The sequence below is a fragment of the Prinia subflava genome, chromosome 4 (assembly GCF_021018805.1).
Source record: "Prinia subflava isolate CZ2003 ecotype Zambia chromosome 4, Cam_Psub_1.2, whole genome shotgun sequence".
Lineage (NCBI taxonomy): Eukaryota > Metazoa > Chordata > Aves > Passeriformes > Cisticolidae > Prinia > Prinia subflava.
Genome location: NC_086250.1, coordinates 67,884,040 through 67,899,443, shown reverse-complemented (window position 1 = coordinate 67,899,443; position 15,404 = coordinate 67,884,040). Strand labels below are relative to the sequence as shown.

The following is a 15,404-nucleotide window of genomic DNA, read 5'->3' as shown; positions in this document are numbered from 1 at the left end:
CATTTTGATTGAAAATACAGACAGAATCAGAAGAAGTCAAATCAAGAAAAACTAAGCAGCACATTATGTGGTATTAGAAAGTTATAACAGACTTCAATAACATTAACATTAAAAGTAAGAGTATGATGACCTTTGAGTATGATGAACTGTACTCCACAGAGTTTTAAGAAGGAAGTTTAAAAAGAACAACTTAATATAGAGGCATTCAAGAATATAGCTTTTTTAAGTTCAAGATAATTTAAGGCAAAAGAACTCATGATTTCAATAACACTTCAATGAACCTCAAAATTTAAATCTAAAGGCACTGAAAGCTCCCTTTTTGCTCAGGAGGCCAGACAGCCACACCCAGTGAGTTATCTGGTTTAACAATATGTTCCTGCCCATAACATCATGACCCAAAATAAACTTCAAACCTATTTTTTAACAGTATCAGCCTTTAAAACTCTAACAGTTTTTAAATACTAAAAACTGCATAATATTAAAGGAAAGGATCAGGTTAAAAACATTTTTAATTTTCCATTTATTATTTTATCCCTAGAAACAAACCTAAAGAGATATTACTTAGGCTTCCATAACTACACAGAATATACAATAGTTATGGTTACATATTAGGCATAATTAATTAAAAAAAATGTATTATTCAATAACTGATATCCTTCGGGGGAAAGGCTGAATGAAATGAAACCAGCAGAAAGAACACGATGGTAAGAGGGCCTGGTTAGTTTTTCCACCACATCCAAGCCGAGTCCAGGGTTCTGCTGACCTGCTTTAGAACCTGGCTTACCCTCGGGCGTTGGTTTCTCTTGGGGGAGGTCAGGCATGTTCTCATCCAAAAGATCAGCCAGAGACTGAGAATTTGCCAACAGCTTCTGATAGGACATTGCAAATTCCTCATATTGCTTGTGTCGATCTTCGCTCAGCTCTCCTTTGGAGTGGAGGATGCGTCTACAAAAACCAAACTTACAGTAAGAACACCTTTTTCCTTAAAATGTATTTGAGCTAGGCTGAATCATTAGGAATTTCTCTGAGCAAAGCAAACCTGCCCTCTTTGAGGGAACTGTAACAATTTTAGACTGTGATAGCAAACATTTAAGTGACACTTATTTTTCCAAATCTTCCATCCCACTGAGGACAGTACAGTCCCAGAAGCTCCAGCTTCCATGTCCAAAGAGAAAGGAACACTCACTCTCTGCCATGATTAGGTTGTGAAAGTCCTAAAAGGACTTACATAGTAAAATAAAATATTCAACTTTATCAATAAGCTAGATAAAAGCTGTAATAATCCATTTCTGTATTGTTTAAATGATTACATGAGCTATAATCACCAGGAGGGTCAAAACATTTGCAAGCAGCCCACTGACTTTCCAACAAACCAAGTTATTTTAAGGCTATTGGTCCAAATTACAAGCAGTTACATTTGTTTCTTCAGCTGCTCTTGATTTTCTCTTACAAAACTATTCATACTCGTTTCAAATAATAACTTTTAAAATTGAAATCTGTTGTCAAAATTAACTTGCATTTGAAGGAATCTAATCACTGCTTACAAGTGCTGGAACCACTGAGCAGGCACCCTGCCCTGAGATGAAAGCATCAGAAGTCTGAAAAAAGGTGCAAATGCCACAATTCCCAAAGCAGGTTGTACATTACATTATCCTCTGTAGGATTCCATTACCATTAGGCTTTTATTATGCAATAGGCAAACAGCCACAGTCTTGCCAAAGGACACAAGCATTTTGTGGCATAAGAATTCTGAAATAGTTAAAGCAGTCTAAGTTGAGGGATATCAGTCTTCTTGTTCCAGGTTAATTGTAAAACAAAAGTCTTCTTTGTACACATTCACAGGGTGAGCACAAAACCCCTGCTCAGAACCAGAAGTGGACACAGGCGTCTAGATAGAGAGCAAGAAGTATTAATGCTGGAAAAAGTTCTATTTCTCTGACAAAACACACTTATTTAACATGTATTGCCTGCTCCTGCAAAGTACAGCAGAGAAAAATTAACAAATTAAATAACCACTGACTATTTGGGAAGTGCAGCAGTTCAGTTTGGATTCAGGAAACACATGAAGTGTCAATTCATAGCTTTTCCACAGAAACCACTGTCCACTGCATACATATTTTAAACCAGCAGCTTTATAAACATGAGCATTGAAGCTCTGTGCTATTATTAAAAACCAGAAAAAGCCAACTGCTGTAACAATAGTACAAGACTTTCAGTTCTCAATTTCAGTTCCAAGAAGACAAGTGTTAACAAATTCAAAGAAGCTGAAGCAAACGAAGCAAACTTTAAAAAGCATGGTTCACCTCTGAATACAATGACAAGTACAGCACACAGTACTTGTCTTAATTTACATCTGTTAAAAGCACAAGGCAAGTTCAGCACATCTTAAAAACATCCTTAATTTAGAAAAGATAAATTTTTTTCCATAGCTAACACTTATTTTTGAAAACTCTCTCCAGAATTTGGGAATCAAGGTGTTTCCTTCCAATGACACAGCCTGACAAGTTTTGTTATGCCCTCAGCTGTGTAACCAAATGACCACCAGGTTCTGTGCCATGTCTATATTAAAGTGTAACTCAAGGAGTGTTTCCTAACTGTTCACTTAAACAGCAATGCTTGAGTCTGCTTTAATTTTGCCTAAATGATTCCAGAGGTAACACAGCACTAAAGCACTGTTAATTTAGCATAGCAATTTTCAATTAATTCAACCAAATTGTACAGCTTAAATTATTTCATGGTAATTTTCCTGACAGAGATAAACTGATGAGTTATTTACCTGATAAAATATCATAACCTAAAACATGTGACACAGTTGATGCACAAAAGGGAACAATTCACTCCCTATTCATTTCATTGATTGTGGAATGATACTGTGAATAAAAACTACAGCAAAATTGATCAGATTTTTAATATACAGAGAACTGCTTCATCCAATTAACTGGTTAAAAAAAAACAAATTAAATCGACCCAACCAAACAAAAAATACTGCAAAGAACTGCCACCCACAAAAAATAATTTAAAAGCAAGTCAGGAATCAAATGCACAATAACTTTTTCAAAATCCACAGTTCAGGAAGATTTCTCTAATACTCACAGACTTCTTACTCAGTAAATTTCTGTCTTGTCCTCCTCATGCCTTGCACTTCCCTAACAAGCAAATGCCAACAATCTATCACAGATGTTGTAAACTGATAAAATCTGGTAGGAAAGTTTTTTGATGTCTTATTTAACAAAATTTATTCCTCAACTGTTATTAAGGAGTTAAAATAAACACCCTGAAGTTCAGAGAGAGAAATAGCAGAGTTCTCTTAATGCAGTGATAAATGATAGCTCTTCTCATTCCTTCCCCAAACACAGCTTTGTCCCCAAGCTCACAGGGATAACTCAGGTGACAAGGTGCTCAGGCTCTGTCCAGTCATTTGCATCCAGTTGTACAAGTAAATATTAAAGTATATTTCTCTCTCCCAGATCATTTACATTCTTTCTTGGTTTTTGAACATATTTTATACCTCTCACAAACTTTTTCCCTCTATTTTCTATCATAAAGACTTTGTAACATCCACTCACTGAAACACCAGCAAGAACCAATGTGCTCAGAACAATGATAATTGTGAAAATATAAAGGTTCATATTCATTCACTTTGAAAAAAACTACACATAAGTCAGTTTGAAGTAGTAAGGTACTTGTAGAAATAACAGTAAAAGTCAGTTTATGATCCTGTGAAATTCAACACTCAGCTGAGACCAGATAGGACTGCAGCACAAAACCCATCAGCACAATGGATTCTTGCTTTGGAAACATAAAAATTTAATGCATTCCAAGCATACATTTGACTCTGGATGGATGTCCAGCCTTTTAGCTGAACTGTGTGTCTATACACAGTAATGTGTTCATTTCTATCTGACTGGAACGCTTCCAGAGAAAATTAAGAGTGACTGTTTTAAGAATAGCATTTGGGTTTATGCTGGCTCCAATGATGAGAAGTCAGGATGCTTTAAAGCCAACAATTATTAAACAATGTGAACATGGCAGAAAAAAATATTCAGATCTCAAGGTCTGCATATTCATATCCTGCAATATTAGTACTCCATACAAATATTTAGGAGGACTTTTATCAAATGTTCTATGCCCGCCAACATTTTAATACATTTATTTAATATCTATTTGTCCACCTTGGAGTGTAACAGATACCTTCTTAATTTAACCTATTTTTTCCTTCATTCTGGTACACTAAAAAAAGTAAACAAGCCAAAGCAATTGTGGCATATGCTTTGTTAGATACATGTGGGTGGAAAGGGAGAAATCAGATCGTGCCAACTGGAAAAGGACAGTACCAGCTGGGAAAGCAGAATTGCTCTCATGCTGATAATGAAACAGCACCAAATAGAGTAAAGAGAATTACAGCTAAAGGTCAACCTCCCCTTCCTTTAAGAGATATTCAAAGAGTCTGTTTTGTCTCTGCTTTTTAAGTATTCCCGACAAATTTAGAACTATTTTAGAAACACTGCAGAACACTTATCTTCTACACACTGCTAACAGACTTTGTTCATAAATACTGCAACAAATCTAGGCACTTCATAAATAAACTAATTTTTATTCATAAGTAAAAAACAACGTTCAATTGTCACCTGTTTTGTCTTTCAATATTTTGTAGCTCCCTGTGGTCCCTTTTCAGGTGTTTGGTCAAAGATGTAAAGTATTCCTTCAACAAATTCTGGAAGGGTTGTTGTTTCTCTGGGCTAATTATCTCACTAGGAGGAAAGCTCAAGTTAAACTTCTCTGCAACAGTTTTTACTTTCCTTGGTACCAAACCAGCAATGTCATCTCCACAGTGCCGACAAAAGCTGATAACCACAGACACGTGAGTGTGGGATTCTCGATCGGCATTAATAATATTTTTAAGCTGCTCATAGATTAAAGACAAACCTTCCTTGTCAGTGAAAATCCCAACTATTGTCAATTCTGCAATGAAACGCAGATCAGTTCTTAACTTGGTAATGTTGGGAGTCTTCTCTTCTTTCCTTGCTTCAAAATGTTTTTTCCAAGCCTGAAGTAATGAAGGAGCAAAGTCAGCGTATCGCTGGTGAAAGAGGGAACACAAGTGCACAGCGCAGTTCACGTCGGATATTTTCAGTTTGGCCTCCACAATAGAAGCTACCGCTTCTGCAATGTATTTGCTCAAATTCAGGCTATTAAAGTCATGGGACAAGGAGTCCCTTTGTTGCTCTGTAATGGTTTTTAGCTTCTTAACAAAAGCTGTGTTCTTCTTCAGACTGGAGTCCAGCCTGCTGAAAAAGTTTTCCTCTGGACGACTCTCCGGTGCGCTCTGGTTTTTGCTGCGGAGCTCTTTTCTGGCCTGATGGCGCTCCCAAGCCTCCTGATGCAGCTGATGTGCTTCCTCTTTCTCCCTATGGGACATAAAAATTAGTCATTTTTGTTATGAAGCCTCAATCTCAGGGTATCAGTTCAAAGGAAAAAAGGTCACTGTTGGAAAACCTTTGGGAGTTCTAACACAATTTCACCTTACTCTCCTCTTAAATTTCTACTAAGTTAATCCTAGAAAGCTAAAGCTTTGTGTTGCAAAGGGCAAGTACTACTTGTTACAAAACAAAATTTCTCAAATATTTCTATGCAGAACATATTAATCCCAACAGACTTTGAAAATATAAACACGAAACTCCATTTACTACAGATGGAGATGAAGTTCTGACTCTTCACCTGAAGAGGAAACAGCCTTTCAACAGGTTACTGTATTACACATTTAAAGAAAATTTTTTATTGCCAGACCACTGAAGTTTTGGAATACAGACTACACAGAATAATTGAAACAGGTGAAATATATCTGCCCCAGCTAGAATTTGGGTATGACATTGCCTCAGTCTTAAAAGTGAAATATTTCAGACCCCAGAATGACCAGAATCTCAGCTTTACTGGCCTAAAGATACCACCTTCAACACTGTACTACTGCTGAATATCATACTAAGAAAAATGGTCTTGGTAATATCACATATTAAACTGCCAGGTTACATTCTGAGTTTGCCATCCAGGTATGAGTTGTCTGTGACTAAAAGAAATGACATTGCTCACATCAGATTTGCTCCTGTTATGTAGTCTACAGACCTGTTTGTCTGTCTAAATTGAGAGTCTGGATTCTCGATTTTTGGACAATAACACTTCATCTGAAATGCATCTGTGCTTCTTTACTGTTCTGGTTTGGGCTGGGACAGAGTACATTTTCTTCAGAGTATCCTTTATGTGTTCTGGGTTTGTGCTGGAATCAGAGCTGATAACACAGGGGTGTTCTCACTGTTGCTGGGATGGGCTTACACACACTCAAGGCCTTTTGTATTCCTCAGCCCAGCCCACCAAGGAGGAGTCTGAGGCTGCACAAGGAGCTGGGAGGGGACACAGCCAGGACAGGCGACCCCAGCTGACCCAGGGGACATCCCAGTCCATATCATGGTCAACACAAACTTGGGGAAAGAAGGAAGGGGAGGGGTGACAGGAGTGATGGCATTTGTCTTCCCAAGTTGCTGCTACATTTGACAGAGCCCTGCTGTTCTGGGGATTGCTGGGGAAGTGGGGAATGAATTCCTTGTTTTGGTTTGCTTGCCTGCACAGCTTCTGCTTTACTGAACTGTCTTTATGTCAACCCATGAGATTTCTCACTCTTACTCTTTTGATTCTCTTCCCCATCCTGTTGAGGGGAAAGAGGGGCTGAGTGGGGCTGATGCCAGCTGGGGTTAAATCAGAATATTTACTCAAGCACAGTTGTGCTTTCCATGGTTACCACACGCAGAACATTATCAAACCCCCACAACAGAGACCAAAGTAACACAGGTTACAAGTGAAAACTCAAAACCTGTTAGAAGACAAAGCACAATCAGACAGTAATGTAAAATTGGTAACACTACTTGCAACTTATTAAAAGTAACTCCAACACTTCATCTTTTATAACTCTGATCACAATCCTGATAAAAGAACTCCAGAGTTGGCACAATTAAACCTTTAAAAGATCACTTACTTCAGTTGAGCAGCTTCTTCTTCTTGTTTCTTTTTCTCTTCCTCCTCTTGTTTCTTTTTCTCCTCTTCTTCAAGTTTCTTTTTTTCTTCTTCTTCTTTCTTCTTTTGCTCCTCTTCTGCCTTTACTTTATCATCTTCTTTTTTCTTTCGCTCCTTGTCTTCCTTCTTCCTTTTATCCTCTTCCATTTTTTTCTTTTTATCTTCAGGAACCTTTAAAGTCTCTCTCTTCATGCCAACCTTCACATCTTCTTTTGGCTTCTCCCTGGTGCTCACGGGTCGCCTTTCACTAAATTCTTTTTCTTTATTATTTAACTGAGGTTCTTTTTCTTCCATATTTGTTGGCTTTTTGCGCTCAGCTGGCATCGTGTTACCCAGGCAAACCTGCAGAACCACAGCAAAACAAGTACTTTTAAATTGCTGTTGACATTTTAGTCATTTTTCACAGCCCACCCATATACACTTAAATCACAAATGCGTGACTCATCAGAACAAAGGTTTATGTTTTCTTGAACTAAGGAATGGACCTGACAGGTAAAAACTAATACTTTTGTAAGCATGTTGTTCTGAAAAGTTGTCTTGAGGATAAATTGTGAAGTAAAAGCATCTTGAAGTTTCTACAACCCAAGGAATGTACGATCTTGAACATAAACAAGTCCATCTGAAAAAAAGTAAGTCAAGACTGATGAAAACAAAGTACTCCCAACTTAAAAATAAGTGCATACTTGATACATCAGCATGCATCTGCACCTCACTGACCTTTCTACACATCTCCTAAGAATCTCCCCCTTCCACTACCACTACTTAGGATCATAGGATAATGCAGGTTAGATGGGACTCAAGTAATTCAACCTCCTGCTCAAGGCTGGGTCAGTAAGGAGTTCAGACAGGACTGTATCAGTCTTAAAAAGCATCAAGGAAAGAAAGTGCACAAGCCCTCTGGCCAACCTGCTCCAATGCTTGGTTATCTTCACTGTGAAAAGGCCTCAACTTGTTTCCTTCCTTCCTTTCTCACCCCTGCCCAGGTTTCCCCAGCATCTCCAGCACTCAGCACAAGTGGCAGCTGAAGAGCGAGCAGCGCTGACTAAGCTGTACGCACAAACCTCTCTGCCAGCAGAGCAAACGGAAATAATATCAGAAAGGCTGCAATTATCAAGACTTATCAAAGGCTACAATTTCTCTCTCCTTCTACTCAACCAACATTTTTGTAGGAGCTTTAGCCTCTTTGGGGTTTCCAGTCCTCTAAGCTTTGGTTTCATTTGGCTAAAGACACAAGAGGTAACACATACTGAACACAAAAGGGTAAAATCACAGGACAATTTTGATTAGGAGGAAACTGTGATGAGCACCTACTTCAGCCCCTGCTCCAAGGAGATCCAAGCAGAAGATCCAAGCAGATCAGAGGCTTGGCTAAGGCTTTGGTATGTCCAGGAACAGAGAAGCAATGCCCCCTCTGGGCACACTGAGAAAAGCTTTTCCTGATACAAACCTGGAAACTGCCATGCCCCATTACTGTGTTTCTTTTCATGCTATCCCTGCACAGCTTTGAGAAGCCAGCCTCATCTTCACTATGCTCTCCCATTAGGCTGTTTTAAGACAGTAATAAGATTTCCCCCTCTCTTCTTACAGATCAAGAACCCAGTTCTCTCTGTTTCTCTTCAGAGATCACGTCCTCCAGCCTCCCTGTGTTCTTGGTGATCTTCCACCAGACGTATTTCAGTGTCAAGGCCTTTCTTAGGAACAGAGAATCCTCACCTGGATGTGGTAAGTACTGAGTAGAGGGGAGACTCACCTTCTTCAGCCTTACAGCTAACTCCTGGTGCTGCAGCCTAGAATGCAAGGGCATTCTGCTGACTCATGTCAGGCCAGGTGGCCAGGCAGGACCACAAGGGGCAATTAGAACCACCTAGGCTCTTACTTCAAGCGAAATTAATTTCTTAAAACCAAAAATACTTTTCACCTATTTAATTCTTCAAGTTAAATGCATGTATAGGTGGGACTGATAGGACACCATTGCATGTGATGACTTCTAAAGAGCCATCAGTTTGTTTTTATTTGTAATACCAGTTTGATTGCCAATCACCACCCCTACTTTTGCCTTTCTAACATTTTACAGTGGATTATGAAAACATGCCAGATTCACCAATTCCCTGTATCTACTCAGAGAGGGTAATGAGACACTTGTATTCCAATCTAATGTAGAGTGCTTCTGGTATTAATTTTAACTATTTTGAAATATGTTTATAAACAAGACTTCACAATAAAGAAGATATGTTTCTTCATAAGCATTGCACATTGCCTCTGCCATCTCCCAAACAACAAAATGACAGATTCATATACTGTCTAAACCACCCAAATGAAACTGTGTATTACAATATTTAAGGTGCTAGTCCAGGACTTCTCAAGCAAAAATGGTCTGCAAAAATTCAAAGTATTAGTATTTATACCAGGGCAGTGACAACTTACCAATGGGGAACCTATTCATGACTTGGCCTCTGGCAGCAACTGGCAACAGCACCAACAGAGAAATGTCTCTGACACTGATTTATGGAAATCAAATCAGCATTGCTTAAACAAGCAGTAACACATTTAGCTCCCCAATGCATGCCTACAACTATAAAATTTCAGATCTCAAGATCTCAGAACTACTTGAATTCCAAAACCACTGATCTTAAAACAGTATTATTATGAAATCAGTACTTAACCAAAGAGGGAATAATGTCAAATGCTGGAACAGCATATCACAGTTCCAATACTCTGAACAAAATATCCAGCTATACACACAACTTTTAACAACAGGGTCATTTACCACAATCATTATGGTACTTGAGCTCTTACTAAATTTAGGAACCCAGCATTCTGTTTTAAAGATGTATCTGATGTTTGCTTGTATAAAAGTAAAACAGAGAAGATGGGACAAAAAGAAAAGGGATGGAGCATAATTGGGCACATTATGGTTTTGACCACAAGGCAGTATTATCCACTTTTCCCCAGTGAACACTGGAGTCCAAAAAAACCCCAAAAATCTCATTTTACAGTAGGTTTCTCTTCTGTATCCCAGAACAGGTATGTTGCAATACTTCTCACTCCCTGCTACGTGTACAGCGCCTTATCTCCCAAACCTTTCCGATGGCTCTGCCAGCTCCTTTGTGCGGACACCAAAGGCCCGGGGGCAGGAGGAGGCGGTGCCTCCAAGCTACCCCTGTGACAGCAGAACTGTCCCATAGGCAACTTTCCCAGAAGTTGTAGGAAACAGGGAAAAATGGAAACAGCTGGCTCACCTGGGCCTCATTTCCATAGGAAACGAGGCTCAAGATGGCATGGAATCATTACAAGAAACTGTATTCTATTTAATATCTCACATTTACATGAATGTACTGATGAAAAGGCATAATAATGGCATGAACTCCATAAGCCAATAGACAGGACAAACCAAGACTCACAACAGAAAGTTAGGAGGGACAGAGAAAACAGAAACAAGACAGACATCCCTATGCCTTTGGTCTCTCGGCAGCCCATTTCTGGAGTGACACATTCTTTAACACTCCTTCCTCTCAGTATCAGCACTTACAGATAATATGCTATTAGAGCGAGTTATTTCTCTTAATTTTTCAGTATTTGAAGTACATTGATGCATTTGCAGTTAAGTCAACTTTTACTGTACTTAAGCTTCTACTTTTTTTTAACAATCATCTTGGAATTTGAAAGAACAGGACTGGGTTCATGATACTCTGAGCTCTGAGACTTAAGAAATAGTCTTGAAATACAGAAGTAACATTTGAGAAAAATCATCTATGTATTTACTCTTGAGAGAGTAATATAAGGTATTCAGCATCATGCATCTACTCACAGTTCAGAATAAAAGAATAAACATCATAAACATCAACACCCTCAAAGCAATCCTCTCAAGTCATTAAAAACATTCAACTCTCAAAGCCTGCAGTGACATGATCCAGAATCCCCATCCCTGCAAACACAAGTATGAGGGAAGGAGATATAGTTCTATTAAACTAAACACAATGAGATTTTTCACTAGAAGTTAAATGGATTACATAAGGAGTCCTTTCTGCAGCTACTCTACTACAAAAGAGATATGGGAGATAATGAATGTAGGTAGGATGTCCCACCTCTGACTGGCTGAAAAATCTCAAAGAGTAACAAACTACTCCATCACTAGTTAGCACACCACTAGAAGATTTTAAGTTTCAAGAACTGAAATGCAATTAAGGTTCTCTTAATGCAAGGGAAGGTGCACAAGAAAAATACCCTGGTCAATGAGGAAAAAATAAACTTACAGAAGTGGAAGATGAGACACAGCACAAAGAAAAACAAAAAACATAGTGCAGAGAGAGAGGGGAGTCCCCCACACAACAGCAGCAAAGGTTCACAGAATCACAGAATATCCTGACTTGGAAAGGACCCACAAGGATCATCAAAGTGCAACTACTGACACTGCACAGGGCACCCCAAGAGTCACACCATGTCCTGAGAGCACTGTCCAAACACTCCTGGAGTTCAGACAGGCTCGGTGCTATGACCACTGCCCTGGGGAGCCTGTGCCAGTGTCCAACCAGCCTCTGGGTGAAGAACCTTTTCCTGATATCCCACCCAAACCTCCCCTGAGACAACTCCAGGCCACTGACACATCTTCTGGCCGGCCTGCCGAACAGCCGGGCACTTTTACTTTCGCTTCTGTACCTCTCGGAGAGAATGTTTTGCTGCCAGACTTGCAGGAACGCGCTTTCCACCGTGAAACAGAGGCCTATAGACAAGGCACTAAATATAAAAAGACTCCTTGGCTACCACCCCAATCGCCCGCTCTCCCGCAGCCCGGGCCCTTTCCCGGATGGCACCAGCACCTCGGGAACAGCGGCTTCCGCTCCTCCCGGCCTCCCTCTCCCCGTGCTCTCCGGCACCGCCGCCCGAGCCTTCCCCGCTCCGAGCCCCATGGCCCCTCCGCCTCCGGAACCCCCTCCCCGTGCCCTCGCCAGGCCCCTGTGCCCTCCTCCCGCCGTCGCCGAGACCCCTTCCTCACACCTGCCTCGGCACCGCCCTCCCGTCCCGCCGCTGCCCGCGGTACCTGTGCCCGGTGCCGACATGGGCCCGCCCGGCGCCGCCGCCACCGCCTCCTCCGCCCCTCCGAGGCCCCCGAGCGCTTCTCCCCTCACGGCGACCGGGCCGCCGCCGCGCTGCCTGACCCACGGCGCCGCCCCGACCGAGCCCGCCGCGCCCGCCCCGCCACGCCCGGGCGCGAAGGGAGGAGCGGCGCCGCTTCACGGCGGCGGAGCCGCGGCTGCGGGCGGCGCGGAGCGGCGCTCCCCGAGGGGCGGGGGTTAGGCAGCGCGCAGGGCAGCCCCGCGCGGGGTCCTGCCGGCGGACGGGTTACCGGGAGTGCGGAGGCGGAAGGGGAAGAGGAACGGGAATGAGAAGGGGAATGGAGGAGGAACGGGGTTCGGCCCCGCGTCCCTGACAGCGGCGGGAGAGGGGGAAAGAGCCTCTGAATGTCGCGTCCTGGGTGGCCCCACGCAGGGCTCGGCTCTTGCCCCGCGTGACGTCACCGCGGTGACGTGTCTGTGTCCTCCAGGCGTCACGGCCGTCATGTCGCGGGTGGGGCCCGCGGGCGTCGCCGTGATAAAACATTGGGGTGACAGTGTCTGAAAACCACTTACTGCCTGAGGGGGGATTTAATGCGTCGCCGTGATAAAACATTGGGGTGACAGTGTCTGAACGCCAATTACTGCCTGAGGGGGGGTTTAATGCGCCTCCGTTACTGTGCCCAGCTCTGGGCTCCTCAGCGCAAGGGAGACAAGGAGCGGCTGCAGAGGGTCCAGCGGAGCCACAGAGATGAGGAGGCCTCTGGAGCATCTCTCCTGTGAGGAGAGACTGCGGGAGCTGGGGCTGTTCAGTCTGGAAAAGACTGGGAGAAGATTTCATGAATGCAAGGAAATATCTCCAAGGCAGGTGCCAAGAGGATGGTGCCAGGCTCATCTCAGTGATGCTGAGCAACAAAGCATTGGCCATAAAATAAAACAAGAGAGATTTCACCTCAAATGAGGAAGAACTTCTTTACATTGAGGGTGGCAAAACACTGGGACAGGCTGGTCTCAGAGTCTCCCTCTCTGGAGACATTCACAACTCATATGGATGTGTTCCTGTGTCACCTGCTCCAGGTGACCCTGCCTTGGCAGGGGGTCGGACTGGATCATCTCCAGAGGTCCCTTCCAAACCCACCCATTCTGTCATTCTGTGATTCTGTCATTGGGTGTGTTTTCTAGTCTAAATTTGGTCTCTCTGCCCTCCTGTCCAGTCACTGTTCCCACCTGGATATCTGAGGATATCTTACAGTGGTGAATTTAGTGGCACAAAACTCCTGGGTTTGTTGGAAACCCTCTCTGCCTACACGTCTGGGCATGGCATCACCTCTTGGGCAATTCTAAAGCTCCCTAAGCTGGAAAAAGCTGGCACAGCCCAGAGCTGCAGAGTAAGAATCTGGTGTTTATTTTACATTTTGAATCCAGCTTCTGACAGAAGCTTTTTCTTTAGGTTGGGAAAGCCTTTACACCCCTCTGGGCTTAGAACAAGCCTTCAGCAATATTGGACTGTGACAGCAGGCACAGGCATGGGTGCCCATAATGAGATTATTCAGCTGTTAAAGTTGCTTTTTATTCAGAGGCAAGAGTCAGCCCCAACAGAAGACACTGTTTACTGATGCAGAGCTTTAGGTGTGTTCTGCCAACTGGTACAGGACTAGACAGGTTTTTTGGGTTTTTTTTCCAGAGAAGAGCTCTCCTGCCTGCTGCAGACGTATCTGAAAATCTCTTTTTTGAACAAGTTTGAAAGGATGGAGTCATGTTTGTTATTGGCACAGATCATTCACATGTGCCTGCTCACAAAGATCTCATTTGCTTGCCAAAATATCTTAAACTATCAAGTTGGTTAAACTGAGTCACTGGAGTGGAGAAGATCCATGGCAGAACATAGTAAAAAGGGGGAGAGGAAATCCATGTTAGTGTTGGCATTTAATTTTCCAAAGGCCCCAATCCTTTGGCCTGTCAATGGGTGCCTTTGGATTACTCTTTTCAGGGGGAATTAGGACACACTTGGGTGAAGATCCAGTGGCACTGGCATTACATCAAGAGATGTTGGCTTATTTTCTTTTGAAGCACAATGTTGCTGCCCTTTCCAACATGAATAAAAGGCAGGATCATTAGAGTTTTGAAAGGAAAGGAAAAGCTCCTTCTGTGTTTATACCAGACTCCCACATCTATAATTATGTTAGGGCTCTCTCTTGTAAAGGCCATGCGAGGAAATCTTGTTTTACCTTTGTTACTTCATAAAACTGCTCCTCCTAAAGTGCCTGTTTAATTTGTGCACATACTAATCAAGCTTTTGTACTCATTTACCAAAACCAAAACCAGGTAGATGTCATTTCTTGGTTCTCAGACATAAAGTATGTATTTTTTTTTTTTACTCCTGAAGCTCTTCTTCACAATTTTTTGATGTTTCCTCAATTACTGGCACCAAACTTGCACACAGTATTCAAATTGTGCCAAATAGTGGCCTAATGTAGAATCTGTAGGTGTCCTCTATATTTCCTTGTAGCCAAATCCAGCAAATTATCTTCTTTTCCAAGTGAGGGGATATTCACATAATTTTTTTAGACCCATCTGCTTTTTCCTCATGATTTTTGGAGGTTATTTATAGCCACTGTTTCCTGGAAAGGAGCTACATTTTAGTGCACATATTCCTTCAATGTGTGCCAGCTTTCACCTCATCCTGTTGAAATAAGTCTTGTTTGCTTATCTCCATCTTGACTCTCAGATTCAAGGTCACCTCTCTTTACCTCCAGCTGACAAATTTCATCAGCACTCAAGGTGTAGGCAGCTTTTTTTGGGGTTGCTCTAACTACAGAGTGGCAAGGGGGATAATTCCTTTAGAAATATTCCCAGTGCTACTGATTTTCTATTCAGCCAGGTAGTCAGACACTTACTATTTAGTATGTACAGCCTCAGTTTTGGAGCATTTCTATTTTTTTTTAGTGATAGCATCATGTACAACTCAATCAACCTCTCACAGGAGCCTTCTCCAAGACAGGCTTTGTGCCAGAAGAGCCAGGCTGGGAGAGTCACTCTGCCTACACCCTCAGCAGTGGTGTTTCTGCTGGCACAGGCACCACCTTCTCACATTTAGACATGAACCAAAGTCAACAAAACCTTTCCTTGACCTAGATACAGCTACAGCAATGTTTATGCCGCTTGTAATCGTGTCCTACTCAAGATGATTATCCTGGCAAATCTGTGAAGTACTTTAAATCTTTATTAACTGGATTCTAATTCACATAAAAACCCTAACAAGTTGACTTGATGAGATATATGTTTCATAAA

The 15,404-nt window shown here is 42.0% G+C and overlaps 1 protein-coding gene across 5 annotated transcripts in view; it reads right to left on the bottom strand.

The window, feature by feature from the left end:
- UPF2 (UPF2 regulator of nonsense mediated mRNA decay) overlaps positions 1 to 13,018 on the bottom strand; it is a 53,416-nt gene extending 40,398 nt beyond the window's left edge. Inside the window, exons 1-5 of one of the 5 annotated variants that reach the window (XM_063397046.1) lie at positions 12,101 to 13,018; positions 11,719 to 11,782; positions 7,025 to 7,404; positions 4,629 to 5,408; positions 785 to 945 (exon numbers count right to left, since the gene is read on the bottom strand). In XM_063397046.1, coding sequence (XP_063253116.1) covers positions 785 to 945; positions 4,629 to 5,408; positions 7,025 to 7,386 — 1,303 coding nt within the window. In that variant the 5' untranslated portion in view covers positions 7,387 to 7,404; positions 11,719 to 11,782; positions 12,101 to 13,018. Of the gene's footprint in view, positions 1 to 784; positions 946 to 4,628; positions 5,409 to 7,024; positions 7,405 to 11,718; positions 11,783 to 12,057 lie in introns of all 5 variants that reach the window. The other 4 variants (XM_063397049.1, XM_063397050.1, XM_063397045.1 and 1 more) reach the window with 4 other exon arrangements.
- Positions 13,019 to 15,404: the final 2,386 nt, after the last annotated feature.